Source organism: Pleurodeles waltl, chromosome 2_2 (assembly GCF_031143425.1).
Source record: "Pleurodeles waltl isolate 20211129_DDA chromosome 2_2, aPleWal1.hap1.20221129, whole genome shotgun sequence".
Classification (NCBI taxonomy): Eukaryota; Metazoa; Chordata; class Amphibia; order Caudata; family Salamandridae; genus Pleurodeles; species Pleurodeles waltl.
The window spans coordinates 1,188,721,546-1,188,735,734 of NC_090439.1; the positions used below are offsets into that span (position 1 = coordinate 1,188,721,546).

Sequence of the window (14,189 nt, forward strand, 5' to 3'; positions counted from 1 at the left end):
AGGATTGCCAGCTACTGCTGGATGTGGGAGCTGGCTAAGGTCATGGGGGCCTTGGAGCTCCCCCCCTACCGCCCCTAACAATAGTGTGGTGGGTGTCCTGGGTGCATATCAGGGCACCCAAGCTTTGTTAACCACACCCCAGAGGATGGGGTCCCCAGGGCCAATATCAGCCCAGAGAGAGGGTCTGCATGCCCCCCTCCCTTTTGAATATGGTGCTGGGCCCCAAGGAATGTGATCCCCCGGCCGGAATTGGCCTTGGAGGGAGGCTGCATGCCCTTCTCCCCTTTAAATATGTTGCTATGCCCTGGGGTATGTGGTCCCTGGGTCTAAAGTGGACAGGGGCGGAGGGCTGTGTGCCATCCCTAAAAAATGCACCGGGCCCGAGGAGATGGGGTCTTTGGGACTAAAATCTGCTTGGGAAGGGAGGCTGCATGCGCCCATCCCCTTATTTTCAATTACAGGCCCATCAGTATAGGAAAGGCACATGTTATGTAAAAGGGAAGGGGCATGCAGCCCCCCCTCCACTTACTGATCCTTTCTGTGGCTCCAGATAACTTATGCCCCAGGGCTGCCCACATTTTTATGTCCTGGGGATCGTTCTCCCAAGACAAAGTTTTCCTGCCCATAAGAGCACGGGCAGGAAATAAAATGTGCACTCCCACCTGGCAGGGGCTGAGCAAATTTTCTTCTTGGTGAGAGCACACATTTTTTCCCTGCCTGTGCTCTTGCGGACAGGTAAACAGACATTGCTTCTGCCCCACAGGAGAATAGAAAGATACATGTTCCCACCAATTGAGAGAAATGCAAGGTCCCACTGAACCCAGGTTAGGTGCATGCAGGGAGCCGGCAGAGTAGTGAGAATCCAGGGCTCCCCCTTTGGCCCCCACTACTGTTTGTTGTAGGTTCCTTGAGTGAGAATCAGGGCACCAACATTAGGCCCCAGGCATTTCTTTAAAGGCTCTGGGAGGGGTACAAGCCATGCCAACCCCTTTAAAAACATAGTATGGCTACAGAGGATGGGGCATCAGGGCACCCACATTAAACACCAAGTATTGGGGTCCCTGGGGCCCATGAAGTATGGGTGAGCTTGGTCATGCCTCATCCCCTTAAAAAAATTCTTCGGCCCCTGGATATGCAGTTCCCAGGGACCCTAAAGTCTTAAGGAGGAGGGGTCATGCACCTCTCCTCATACTAATAAATACTGCCCTGTATGCTGAGGTACCTGGGTCCTATAAAGACTCAGGGGCAAAGGGCTGCACACCCACTCCCCAGTATGCTAACAAGACAGTGGGGCCCTGGGGCTCCCCCCAAAGCCACCTATAAACGATTAGCATCTAGGATCTCAGATATTATTCACTTCTCCTAGCAAGGAGCACACCATCATACTCTAGGGCATTTCAACATAGTATATTTTCATGCTTGTGGTGCCCCTATAAAAGGCAGGAACACTGCCAAGCATTTTTTTAATGCTTTGGGGTGGAGGCTTCAGGGAGTGCAGCAGCCCCCCAGCAACAATAGCAAAACAAGTAATTGACCTTGATCATTGAATCCATGACCCCAGGAAAGCTTACTTTATTTTTTGAAGCACTCTTAGCTGGAGCTCTATGCTCTTCGGTTGGAGTGTAGAGCCCCCTTGTGTTACGTTCTACGGCTACGCTTTGTAGCTTCAAAATTTTTAAAAAAAGACTCGAAGGCATGGTGATGTTTGCCTGTTTTTTAATAAAACTCTTGCATTTTTTGACTTTCACTTTTATTAAACATTGAAACACTGAACTGTGTTAATTAATGAAACATACAATTCATAATATTTATTGGTCAATTTCTGACAAAGACAATACATGTGCTTCATATATGTTGATATTCTGACCCCTTCATAAAGCCAACATATCTGCTTCTTATATTTTGGTACTCTGTCCCTTCACAAAGTCTCTGCCTTACTTCGATTGACACCCCTAATAACGAGCCGTGTGTGTCTGCAAGAGTTTGGGCTCCAGGCCCTGTATCCAAACCCTGCAGCGCATGGTTTATGCACAGCCAGCAGATCACGACGTGGGTGTGTCTACCCATGGGGAGTTGTATATAGGTCTGGATGCAGGCAAGTCTTGTGGCCAACCTCACGCTGTGCATGTCCAACGGCCTTGTGCAGCACAGGGCTGCACCAGGATAACCATTTGCTTCACTCCTACACCCCCCAATTATGTTTTTGTGCAACTGTGCAAAACCTCTGGGCCCAGTTACATTTGACTGACTAATGCATTAAAAATCCTCACAGGGACCTGGGGCAGCAGAAGTGCTGGAAACAAACTATTTGTTTATTACTTGACAAGTATAAAAGGCCACATAGGTTCGCATAAGTTTCCTGTAGGGTCCTGGGATGTTGAGCAGAGCACCTTGAACCTAGAATGAGTTAAAATACCACAACAGTGCAGGATAACAGAAGGACCACCCCTCAGTAGCCTTCTTATGTAGAGACTCAGAGGGTGCTGTCCCTTCTGCAGCAGCAGCAACCTGTCCTACGATGGAGCAAACTCTGACCCCCCTCGGGACAGGCGATTAATGGGTTAATATTAAAGGGCTCCCTGAGAGTGGACTGCATGAAACCTGAGAGCGGAGGTAATGGGGATGACTTTTCGTTTTTTAATATTTTTGTTTTCCTCTTTCAGCCCATTCTTTGCAGTGCTACAGCTGCAGGAATGCACCAAACAGTACAGCCTGCAGCACCATCACAAACTGCTCCGTCCCTGCAAGCGGGTTCTGCATGAAGGTGGTGGACAAAGGAGGTGAGCCTGACATACAAGCATTGTTACATTTTCAGTTCCTTGAGTTTCAATTTCTAATTTAGCTCAACATGGTGCAAGGTATTTGGGAAGTGTCACTATGGAATGTAAGACATATCTCAAAGGGCTCATAGGTTTTGTTGCACTTGAGATAGTCTGTCTCTTGACATTTTGTGCAGACCAGGCTTGGTGGAAATTTTAATTATGCACCCAAAAATCTCAAAATTAGTGAAATTATCGAAAATGTATGCATTAGACCACTTTCTGTGTTCTTTATACATGGGTGTGTGTCTCCCAATAAAAGCCTTGTGTGATATCAGCAGAAGACTAGTTAGATCAGAGCACGTCTCACCAAGAAATGTTTTCTACTCAAACCAGTCTGCTGTCAGTATCTCACAAAACCTCTCCACAAGAGATGACCATTGGGGTAAAAAAAGAGCTGCAAGATACTGACAAAACACATGTTAGACCTTGTAGGAAAGTACCATCTTGCCTGGCATGTTACCCCCATATTTCACTGTATGTATGTTGTTTTAGTCCATGTGTCACTGGGACCCTGCCAGGAAGGGCCCCAGTGCTCATAAGTATGTGCCCTGTATGTGTTCCTTGTGTGATGCCTAACTGTCTCACCAAGGCTCTGCTAACCAGAACCTCAGTGGTTATGCTCTCTCTGCTTTCCAAATTTGTCACTAACAGGCTAGTGGCTAAATTTACCAATTCACATTGGCATACTGGTACACCCATATAATTCCCTTGTATATGGTACTGAGGTACCCAGGGTATTGGGGTTCCAGGAGATCCCTATGGGCTGCAGCATTTCTTTTGCCACCCATAAGGAGCTCTGACAATTCTTACACAGGCCTGCCACCGCAGCCTGCGTGAAATAACATCCACGTTATTTCACAGCCATTTACCACTGCACATAAGTAACTTATAAGTCACCTATATGTCTAACCTTCACCTGGTGAAGGTTGGGTGCAAAGTTACTTAGTGTGTAGGCACCCTGGCACTAGCCAAGGTCCCCCAACATTGTTCAGGGCAAATTCCCCTGACTTTGTGAGTGCGGGGACACCATTACACGCGTGCCCTACACATAGGGCACTACCTATGTATAGCGCCACAATGGTAACTACGAACAGGGCCATGTAACATGTCTAAGATCATGGAATTGTCAGCCCAATACCATTCTGGTTTGGGGAGACAATTCCAGGATCCCCCGGGTCTCTAGCACAGAACCCGGGTACTGCCAAACTGCCTTTCCGGGGATTCACTGCAGCTGCTGCCAACCCCTCAGAAAGATTTCTGCCCCCCTGGGGTCCAGGCAGCCCTGGCCCAGGAAGGCAGAACAAAGGACTTCCTCGGAGAGAGGATGTTACACCCTCTCCCTTTGGAAAAAGGTGAGAAGGGCTGGGGAGGAGTAGCCTCCCCCAGCCTCTGGAAATGCTTTGATGGGCACAGATGCTGCCCATATCTGCATAAGCCAGTCTACACCGGTTCAGGGATCACCCAGCCCTGCTCTGGCGCAAAACTGGACAAAGGAAAGGGGAGTAACCACTCCCCTGACCTGAACCTCCCCTGGGAGGTGCCCAGAGCTCCACCAGTGTGCCCCAGACCTCTGCCATCTTGGATTCAGAGGTGTTGCTGGCACACTGGACTGCTCTGAGTGGCCAGTGCCAGCAGGTGTAGGAGGCTGGACTGGCTTGTAGTGAGTACCAAGGGGTACTTGCACCTTGCACCAGGCCCAGTTATCCCTTTTTAGTGTATAGGGTGTCTAGCAGCATAGGGTGATAGATAATGGTAGCTTAGCAGAGCAGCTTAGGCTGAACTAGGAGACGAGTGAAGCTCCTACAGTACCACTAGTGTCACTTGCACAATATCATAATAAAACACAATACACAGATATACTAAAAATAAAGGTACTTTATTTTTATGACAATATGCTAAAGTATCTCAGAGTGTACCCTCAGTATGAGGATAGCAAATATACACAAGATATATGTACACAATACCAAAATATGCAGTAATAGTATTAGAAAACAGTGCAAACAATGTATAATTACAATAGATGCAATGGGGACACATAGGGATAGGGGCAACACAAACCATATACTCCAAAAGTGGAATGCGAACCACGAATGGACCCAAAACCTATGTGACCTTGTAGAGGGTCGCTGGGACTATTAGAAAATAGTAAGGGTTAGGAAAATAGCCCACCCCAAGACCCTGAAAAGTGAGTGCAAAGTGCACTAAAGTTCCCCAAAGGACAAAGAAGTCGTGATAGGGGAATTCTGCAGGAAAGACACAAACCAGCAATGCAACAACGATGGATTTCCAGTCGAGGGTACCTATGGAACAAGGGGACCAAGTCCAAAAGTCACAAGCAAGTCGGAGATGGGCAGAATGCCCAGGAAATGCCAGCTGTGGGTGCAAAGAAGCTGCTACTGGACAGTAGAAGCTGAGGTTTCTGCAAGAACGACAAGGGCTAGAGACTTCCCCTTTGGAGGACGGATCTTTCACGCTGTGGAGAGTCGTGCGGAAGTGTTTTCCCGCAAAAACACCGCCAACAAGCCTTGCTAGCTGCAAATCGGGCGGTAAGGGTTTTTGGATGCTGCTGTGGCCCAGGAGGGACCAGGATGTCGCCAATTGCGTCTGGGGACAGAGGGGGCGTCGAGTAAGACAAGGAGCCCTCTCATCAGCAGGCAGCACCCGCAGAAGTGCCAGAAACAGGCACTACAAGGATGCATGAAACGGTGCTCACCCGAAGTCGCACAAAGGAGTCCCACGTCGCCGGAGGACAACTTAGGAAGTCGTGCAATGCAGGTTAGAGTGCCGTGGACCCAGGCTGGACTGTGCACAAAGGATTTCCGCCGGAAATGCACGGAGGCCGGAGTAGCTGCAAAAGTCGCGTTTCCCAGAAATGCAGTCTGGCGTGGGGAGGCAAGGACTTACCTCCACCAAACTTGGACTGAAGAGTCACTGGACTGTGGGAGTCACTTGGAAAGAGTTGCTGGATTCGAAGAACCTCGCTCGTCGTGCTGAGAGGAGACCCAGGGGACTGTGTGATGCAGTTCTTTGGTGCCTGCGGTTGCAGGGGGACGATTCCGTCGATCCACGGGAGATTTCTTCGGAGCTTCTAGTGCAGAGAGGAGGCAGACTACCCCCACAGCATGCACCACCAGGAAAACAGTTGAGAAGGCGGCAGGATCAGCGTTACAGAGTTGCAGTAGTCGTCTTTGCTACTTTGTTGCAGTTTTGCAGGCTTCCAGCACGGTCAGCAGTCGATTCCTTGGCAGAAGGTGAAGAGAGAGATGCAGAGGAACTCTGATGAGCTCTTGCATTTGTTATCTAAGGAATCCCCAGAGACAGAGACCCTAAATAGCCAGAAAAGAGGGTTTGGCTACCTAGGAGAGAGGATAGGCTAGCAACACCTGAAGGAGCCTATCAGAAGGAGTCTCTGACGTCACCTGGTGGCACTGGCCACTCAGAGCAGTCCAGTGTGCCAGCAGCACCTCTGTTTCCAAGATGGCAGAGGTCTGGAGCACACTGGAGGAGCTCTGGACACCTCCCAGGGGAGGTGCAGGTCAGGGGAGTGGTCACTCCCCTTTCCTTTGTCCAGTTTCGCGCCAGAGCAGGGCTAAGGGGTCCCTGAACCGGTGTAGACTGGCTTATGCAGAAATGGGCACCAAATGTGCCCATGAAAGCATTTCCAGAGGCTGGGGGAGGCTACTCCTCCCCTGCCTTCACACCATTTTCCAAAGGAGAGGGTGTCACACCCTCTCTCAGAGGAAGTCCTTTGTTCTGCCATCCTGGGACAAGCCTGGCTGGGCCCCAGGAGGGCAGAAACCTGTCTGAGGGGTTGGCAGCAGCAGCAGCTGCAGTGAAACCCCAGGAAAGGCAGTTTGGCAGTACCAGGGTCTGTGCTACAGACCACTGGGATCATGGGATTGTGCCAACTATGCCAGGATGGCATAGAGGGGGCAATTCCATGATCATAGACATGTTACATGGCCATATTCGGAGTTACCATTGTGAAGCTACATATAGGTAGTGACCTATATGTAGTGCACGCGTGTAATGGTGTCCCCGCACTCACAAAGTCCGGGGAATTGGCCCTAAACAATGTGGGGGCACCTTGGCTAGTGCCAGGGTGTCCTCACACTAAGTAACTTTGCACCTAACCTTTACCAGGTAAAGGTTAGACATATAGGTGACTTATAAGTTACTTAAGTGCAGTGTAAAATGGCTGTGAAATAACGTGGACGTTATTTCACTCAGGCTGCAGTGGCAGGCCTGTGTAAGAATTGTCAGAGCTCCCTATGGGTGGCAAAAGAAATGCTGCAGCCCATAGGGATCTCCTGGAACCCCAATACCCTGGGTACCTCAGTACCATATACTAGGGAATTATAAGGGTTTTCCAGTAAGCCAATGTAAATTGGTAAAATTGGTCACTAGCCTGTTAGTGACAATTTGGAAGAAATGAGAGAGCATAACCACTGAGGTTCTGATTAGCAGAGCCTCAGTGAGACAGTTAATCACTACACAGGTAACACATTCAGGCACACTTATGAGCACTGGGCCCTGGCTGGCAGGGTCCCAGTGACATATACAACTAAAACAACATATATACAGTGAAAAATGGGGGTAACATGCCAGGCAAGATGGTACTTTCCTACACACCCCCCGCCCAAACGAAGGACAATAAGACTAGTCATTCCCTGATGGGTCTTCATTGTCTAAGTGGAAATATCTGGAGAGTCCATCTGCATTGGAGTGGCTACTCCCAAGTCTATGTTCCACTGTATAGTCCATTCCCTGTAGGGATATGGACCACCTCAAGCATTTAGGATTTTCACCTTTCATTTGTTTTAGCCTAAGTAGAGGTTTGTGGTCTGTCTGAACAATGAAGTGAGTGCCAAACAGGTATGGCCTCAACTTCTTCAGTGCCCAGACCACAGCAAAGGCCTCCCTCTCTATGGCAGACCAACGCTTTTCTCTAGGGGTCAACCTCCTACTAATAAAAGCAACAGGTTGATCCTGGCCCTCAGAATTAAGTTGTGATAGGACTGCCCATACTCCTAATTCAGATGCATCAGTTTGGACATAGAAATTTTTAGAGTAACAAGGGCTTTTCAGGACAGGTGCAGAGTACATGGCCTGCTTTAGCTCCTCAAAAGCTTTCTGACAGTTTGCTGTCCATAATACCTTTTTAGGCATTTTCTTGGATGTGAGGTCATTAAGAGGGGCAGCAATGGAGCCATAGTTCTTAATGAACCTCCTGTAATACCCAGTGAGGCCTAGGAAGGCTCTCACCTGAGTCTGAGTGGTAGGGGGAACCCAATCAATAATTGTTTGGATTTTCCCCTGTAGTGGTGCAATCTGTTCCCCACCAACAAGGTGTCCCAGATAAACCACCTTACCCTGCCCTATCTGGCACTTTGAAGCCTTGATAGTGAGGCCTGCCTTTTGCAGGGCCTCTAAAACTTTCCATAGGTGGACCAGGTGATCATCCCAGCTGGAGCTAAAGACAGCTATATCGTCCAAATATGCTGCACTGAAAGCTTCCAGCCCTTGCAGGACTGTGTTCACCAACCTCTGAAAAGTGTCAGGTGCATTTTTCAATCCAAAAGGCATTACTGTGAACTGGTAATGTCCTCCAATGGTTGAAAATGCAGTTTTAGGTTTAGCATCTTCTGATAATTTGATCTGCCAATACCCTGCAGTCAAATCGAAAGTGCTTAGATACTTGGCAGATGCCAGTGTATCTATGAGCTCATCTGCCCTGGGTATAGGGTGAGCATCAGTTTTGGTTCCCTGGTTGAGACCTCTGTAGTCTACACAAAACCGCATTTCCTTCTTTCCATCTTTGGAATGAGGTTTTGGTACAAGTACCACAGGAGAAGCCCATGGACTTTCAGAGTGCTCAACCACTCCCAGTTCCAACATTTTCTGCACCTCTTGCTTTATGCAGTCCCTGATATGGTCAGGCTGCCTATAGATCTTACTTTTGACAGGCAAGCTGTCTCCAGTATCTATAGTGTGCTCACACCTAGAAGTGGTACCTGGCACAGTAGAGAAGAGTTCAGAAAACTGACCCAGGAGATTTATGCAATGGTCTTTCTGCTCAGCAGTAAGACAATCAGCCAAAACTGCACCTTCCACAAGAGCATCTTGTTCTGTGGAAGAGAAGAGATCAGGTAGAGGATCACTGTCTTCTTCCTGTCCCTCATCAGTTGCCATGAGCAGGGTGAGATCAGCCCTGTCATAGTAGGGTTTCAGGCGATTGACATGGAGCACCCTAAGGGGACTCCTGGCAGTGCCTAAGTCAACTAAATAGGTGACTTCACCCTTTTTCTCAACAATTGTGTGGGGTCCACTCCATTTATCTTGGAGTGCTCTTGGGGCCACAGGCTCCAAGACCCACACTTTCTGCCCTGGTTGGTACTGAACCAAAACAGCCTTCTGGTCATGCCATTGCTTCTGGAGCTTTTGGCTGGCCTGAAGGTTTTTACTGGCCTTTTTCATGTATTCAGCCATCCTTGATCTGAGGCCAAGTACATAATCCACAATATCTTGTTTAGGAGCTTTTAAAGGTTGTTCCCAACCCTCCTTGACAAGTGTTAGTGGACCCCTAACAGGGTGTCCAAAGAGGAGTTCAAAGGGGCTGAAGCCCACTCCTTTCTGGGGTACCTCCCTGTAGGCAAAAAGGAGGCATGGTAACAGGATATCCCATCTCCTGCGGAGTTTTTCAGGGAGACCCATAATCATGCCTTTGAGAGTTTTGTTAAATCTCTCTACCAGTCCATTTGTTTGTGGATGATAGGGTGTGGTTGTAGGAGGCTGGACTGGCTTGTAGTGAGTACCAAGGGGTACTTGCACCTTGCACCAGGCCCAGTTATCCCTTATTAGTGTATAGGGTGTCTAGCAGCTTAGGCTGATAGATAATGGTAGCTTAGCAGAGCAGCTCAGGCTGAACTAGGAGACGTGTGAAGCTACTACAGTACCACAAGTGTTACTTGCACAATATCATAAGAAAACACAATACACAGTTATACTAAAAATAAAGGTACTTTATTTTTATGACAATATGCCAAAGTATCTTAGAGTGTACCCTCAGTAAGAGGATAGCAAATATACACAAGTTATATGTACACAATACCAAAAATATGCAGTATAGTCTTAGAAAACAGTGCAAACAATGTATAGTTACAATAGGATGCAATGGGGACACATAGGGATAGGGGCAACACAAACCATATACTCCAAAAGTGGAATGTGAACCACGAATGGACCCCAAACCTATGTGACCTTGTAGAGGGTCGCTGGGACTATTAGAAAATAGTGAGTGTTAGAAAAATAGCCCACCCCAAGACCCTGAAAAGTGAGTGCAAAGTGCACTGAAGTTCCCCAAAAGACAAAGAAGTCGTGATAGAGGAATAATGCAGGAAAGACACAAACCAACAATGCAACAACTGTGGATTTCCAATCTAGGGTACCTGTGGAACAAGGGGACCAAGTCCAAAAGTCACAAGCAAGTCGGAGATGGGCAGATGCCCAGGAAATGCCAGCTGTGGGAGGAAAGAAGCTTCTACTGGACAGAAGAAGCTGAGGTTTCTGCAAGAACGAAAAGGGCTAGAGACTTCCCCTTTGGTAGACGAATCCTTCTTGCCGTGGAAAGTTGTACAGAAGTGTTTTCCCGCCAAAAGAATGCCAACAAGCCTTGCTAGCTGCAAATCATGCGGTTAGCATTTTTGGACGCTGCTGTGGCCCAGGAGCGACCAGGAGGTTGCAAATTGGACCAGAGGAGAGAGGAGACGTCGAGCAAGACAAAGAGCCCTCTTAGCAGCAGGTAGCACCCAGAAAAGTGCCCGAAACCGGCACTACAAGGATGCGTGAAACGGTGCTCGCCAAAGTTGCACAAAGGAGTCCCACGTCGCCGGAGACCAACTTAGAAAGTCGTGCAATGCAGGTTAGAGTGCCGTGGACCCAGGCTTGGCTGTGCACAAAGGATTTCCGCCGGAAGTGCACGGAAGCCGGAGTATTTGCAAAAGACGCGGTTTCCAACAATGCAGTCTGGCGTGGGGAGGCAAGGACTTACCTCCACCAAACTTGGACTGAAGAGTCACTGGACTGTGCGAGTCACTTGGACAGAGTTGCTGGATTCAAGGGACCTCGCTCGTCATGCTGAGAGGAGACCCAAGGGACCGGTCATGCAGCTTTTTGGTGCCTACGGTAGCAGGGAGAAGATTCCGTCGACCCACGGGAGATTTCTTCGGAGCTTCTAGTGCAGAGAGGAGGCAGCCTACCCCCACAGCATGCACCACCAGGAAAACAGTCGAGAAGGCGGCAGGATCAGCGTTACAGAGTTGCAGTAGTCGTCTTTGCTACTATGTTGCAGTTTTGCAGGCTTCCAGCGCGGTCAGCAGTCGATTCCTTGGCAGAAGGTGAAGAGAGAGATGCAGAGGAACTCTGATGAGCTCTTGCATTCGTTATCTAAAGTTTCCCCAGAGACAGAGACCCTAAATAGCCAGAAAAGAGGGTTTGGCTACTTAGGAGAGAGGATAGGCTACTAACACCTGAAGGAGCCTATCAGAAGGAGTCTTTGACATCACCTGGTGGCACTGGCCACTCAGAGCAGTCCAGTGTGCCAGCAGCACCTCTGTTTCCAAGATGGCAGAGGTCTGGAGCACACTGGAGGAGCTCTGGACACCTCCCAGGGGAGGTGCAGGTCAGGGGAGTGGTCATTCCCCTTTCCTTTGTCCAGTTTCGCACCAGAGCAGGGCTAAGGGGTCACTGAACCGGTGTAGACTGGCTTATGCAGAAATGGGCACCAAATGTGCCCAAGAAAGCATTTCCAGAGGCTGGGGGAGGCTACTCCTCCCCTGCCTTCACACCATTTTCCAAAGGGAGAGGGTGTAACACCCTCTCTCAGAGGAAGTCCTTTGTTCTGCCATCCTGGGACAAGCCTGGCTTGACCCCAGGGGGGCAGAAACCTGTCTGAGGGGTTGGCAGCAGCAGCAGCTGCAGTGAAACCCCAGAAAAGGCAGTTTGGCAGTACCAGGGTCTGTGCTACAGACCACTGGGATCATGGGATTGTGCCAACTATGCCAGGATGGCATAGAGGGGGCAATTCCATGATCTTAGACATGTGACATGGCCATATTCGGAGTTACCATTGTGAAGCTACATATAGGTAGTGACCTATATGTAGTGCACGCGTGTAATGGTGTCCCCGCACTCACAAAGTCCGGGGAATTGGCCCTGAACAATGTGGGGGCACCTTGGCTAGTGCCAGGGTGCCCTCACACTTAGTAACTTTGCACCTAACCTTTACCAGGTAAAGGTTAGACATATAGGTGACTTATAAGTTACTTAAGTGCAGTGTAAAATGGCTGTGAAATAACGTGGACGTTATTTCACTCAGGCTGCAGTGGCAGGCCTGTGTAAGAATGGTCAGACCTCCCTATGGGTGGCAAAAGAAATGCTGCAGCCCATAGGGATCTCCTGGAACCCCAATACCCTGGGTACCTCAGTACCATATACTAGGGAATTATAAGGGTGTTCCAGTAAGCCAATGTAAATTGGTAAAATTGGTCACTAGCCTGTTAGTGACAATTTGGAAGAAATGAGAGAGCACAACCACTGAGGTTCTGATTAGCAGAGGCTCAGTGAGACAGTTAGTCACTACACAGGTAACACATTCAGGCACACTTATGAGCACTGGGGCCCTGGCTGGCAGGGTCCCAGTGACACATACAACTAAAACAACATATATACAGTGAAAAATGGGGGTAACATGCCAGGCAAGATGGTACTTTCCTACAGCAGGTGACGTCAGAGACTCCTTTAGATAGGCTCTTACCTGTCTTAGTAGCCAATCCTACTTTCTTGGTAGCCAAACCTCCTTTCTGGGCTATTTAGGGTCTCTGCTTTGGGAATCTCACCAGATAACGAATGCAAGAGCTCACCAGAGTTCCTCTGCATCTCCCTCTTCACCTTCTACCGAGGATTGACCGCTGACAGCTCCAGGATGCCTGCAAACTGCAACAAAGTAGCAAAGACGACTACTAGCAACCCTGTATCGCTCATCCTGCCGGCTTCTCGACTGTTTCCAGGTGGTGCATGTTCTGGGGGTAACCTGCCTCCTCCCTGCACCAGGAGCTCTGAAGAGATCTTCCGTGGGTCGACGGAATCTTCCCCCTGCAACCGCAGGCACCAAAAGACTGCATCACTGGTCCTCTGGGTCCCCTCTCAGCACGGCGAGCGTGGTCCCAGGAACTCAGCATCTCTGTCCCAGTGACTCCCACAGTCCAGTGACTCTTCAGTCCAAGTTTGGTGGAGGTAAGTCCTTGCCTCCCCACGCTAGACTGCAATGCTGGGTACTGTGTGATCTGCAGCTGCTCCGGCTCCTGTGCACTCTTCCAGGACTTCCTTGGTGCACAGCCCAGCCTGGGTCTCCGACACTCTAACCTGCAGTGTTGTCCTCCGGCGTCGTGGGACTCCCTTTTCTGACTTCGAGTGGACTCCGGTTCACTCCTCTTCCAAGTGCCTGTTCCGGTACTTCTGCGGGTGCTGCCTGCTTCTGCGAGGGCTCCCTAAGTTGCTGGGCGCCCCCTCTGTCTCCACCTCCGAGTGGCGACATCCAGGTCCCTCCTGGGCCACAGCAGCACCCAAAAACCCTAACCGCGACCCTTGCAGCTAGCAAGGCTTGTTTGCGGTCTTTCTGCGTGGGAACACCTCTGCAAGCTTCTTCATGACGTGGGACATCCATCCTCCACATGGGACGTTCCTAGTCCTCTCCGTTCTTGCAGAACACCAAGCTTCCTCCATCCGGTGGCAGTTTCCTTGCACCCTCAGCTGGCCTTTCCTGGGCTCCTGCCCACTCTCGACACTGTCGCGACTCTTGGACTTGGTCCCCTTGTCTTACAGGTACTCAGGTCCGGAAATCCATTGTTGTTGCATTGCTGGTGTTCGTTCCTCTTGCAGAATCCCCCTATCACGACTTCTGTGCTCTCTGGGGGTTGTAGGTGCACTTTACACCTACTTTTCAGGGTCTTGGAGTGGGCTATTTTTCTAACCCTCACTGTTTTCTTATAGCCCCAGCGACCCTCTACAAGCCCACATAGGTTTGGGGTCCATTCGTGGTTCGCATTCCACTTCTAGAGTATATGGTTTGTGTTGCCCCTATACCTATGTGCTCCTATTGCAATCTACTGTAACTTTACATTGCTTGCATTACTTCCTTTTGCTATTACTGCATATTGTTGGTATTGTGTACATATATCTTGTGTATATTTGGCATCCTCATACTGAGGGTACTCACTGAGATACTTTTGGCATATTGTCATAAAATTTTTGTATATCTGTGTATTGTGTTTTCTTATGATATTGTGCATATGACACCAGTGGTATAGT

At 49.3% G+C, this 14,189-nt stretch overlaps 2 protein-coding genes across 2 annotated transcripts in view; one reads left to right on the forward strand and one right to left on the reverse strand.

Moving 5' to 3' along the window:
• LOC138283065 (lymphocyte antigen 6E-like) overlaps window positions 1-14,189 on the reverse strand; it is a 297,207-nt gene that overhangs the window by 227,158 nt on the left and 55,860 nt on the right. The gene's annotated exons all lie outside the window — the stretch shown is intronic.
• Window positions 1-14,189, forward strand: part of LOC138283064 (lymphocyte antigen 6E-like) — a 41,365-nt gene that overhangs the window by 4,841 nt on the left and 22,335 nt on the right. Inside the window, exon 2 of the mRNA XM_069221211.1 lies at window positions 2,664-2,780. Coding sequence (XP_069077312.1) covers window positions 2,664-2,780 — 117 coding nt within the window. The remainder of the gene's footprint in view (window positions 1-2,663; window positions 2,781-14,189) is intronic.